The following is a 657-nucleotide window of genomic DNA, read 5'->3' on the forward strand; positions in this document are numbered from 1 at the left end:
ATCGCCAGTCAGATGGGAAATGGGAGAGATGCAAGCTCCTCCCCAAATTCAAAGCAAGAGCTGCAGCCGTACCAGGGCTCCAATACCCTCAAGCCCAACCAAGTGGGTGAGACCTCTCTGTACGGCGTGCCCATCGTGTCCCTGGTCATCGACGGGCAGGAGCGGCTGTGCCTGGCGCAGATCTCCAACACGCTGCTCAAGAACTACAGCTACAATGAGATCCACAACCGGCGGGTGGCCCTGGGCATCACCTGCGTGCAGTGCACGCCGGTGCAGCTGGAGATCCTGCGGCGGGGCCGGCGCCTGCCCCCCCTCCCCCCCCCCCCGCACCAAGCGGGAGGCGGAGCGGCTCTGCAAGTCCTTCCTGGGCGAGCACAAGCCGCCCAAGCTGCCCGAGAACTTCGCCTTCGACGTGGTGCACGAGTGCGCCTGGGGCTCCCGGGGCAGCTTCATCCCGGCCCGCTACAACAGCTCCCGCGCCAAGTGCATCAAGTGCAGCTACTGCAGCATGTACTTCTCCCCCAACAAGTTCATCTTCCACTCCCACCGCACCCCGGACTCCAAGTACACCCAGCCCGACGCCGCCAACTTCAACTCCTGGCGCCGCCACCTCAAGCTCAGCGACAAGACGGCCACGGAGGAGCTGTCGCACGCCTG

The 657-nt window shown here is 64.8% G+C and overlaps 1 protein-coding gene across 1 annotated transcript in view; it reads left to right on the plus strand.

Moving 5' to 3' along the window:
• Window positions 1-12: 12 nt before the first annotated feature.
• SKOR1 (SKI family transcriptional corepressor 1) overlaps window positions 13-657 on the plus strand; it is a 26592-nt gene continuing 25947 nt past the window's right edge. Inside the window, 2 exon segments of the mRNA XM_009892080.1 lie at window positions 13-294; window positions 296-652. Of these exon segments, the coding sequence (XP_009890382.1) occupies window positions 13-294; window positions 296-652 (639 nt within the window).

This window comes from Charadrius vociferus, unplaced genomic scaffold (assembly GCF_000708025.1).
Source record: "Charadrius vociferus isolate BGI_N301 unplaced genomic scaffold, ASM70802v2 scaffold249, whole genome shotgun sequence".
Classification (NCBI taxonomy): domain Eukaryota; kingdom Metazoa; phylum Chordata; class Aves; order Charadriiformes; family Charadriidae; genus Charadrius; species Charadrius vociferus.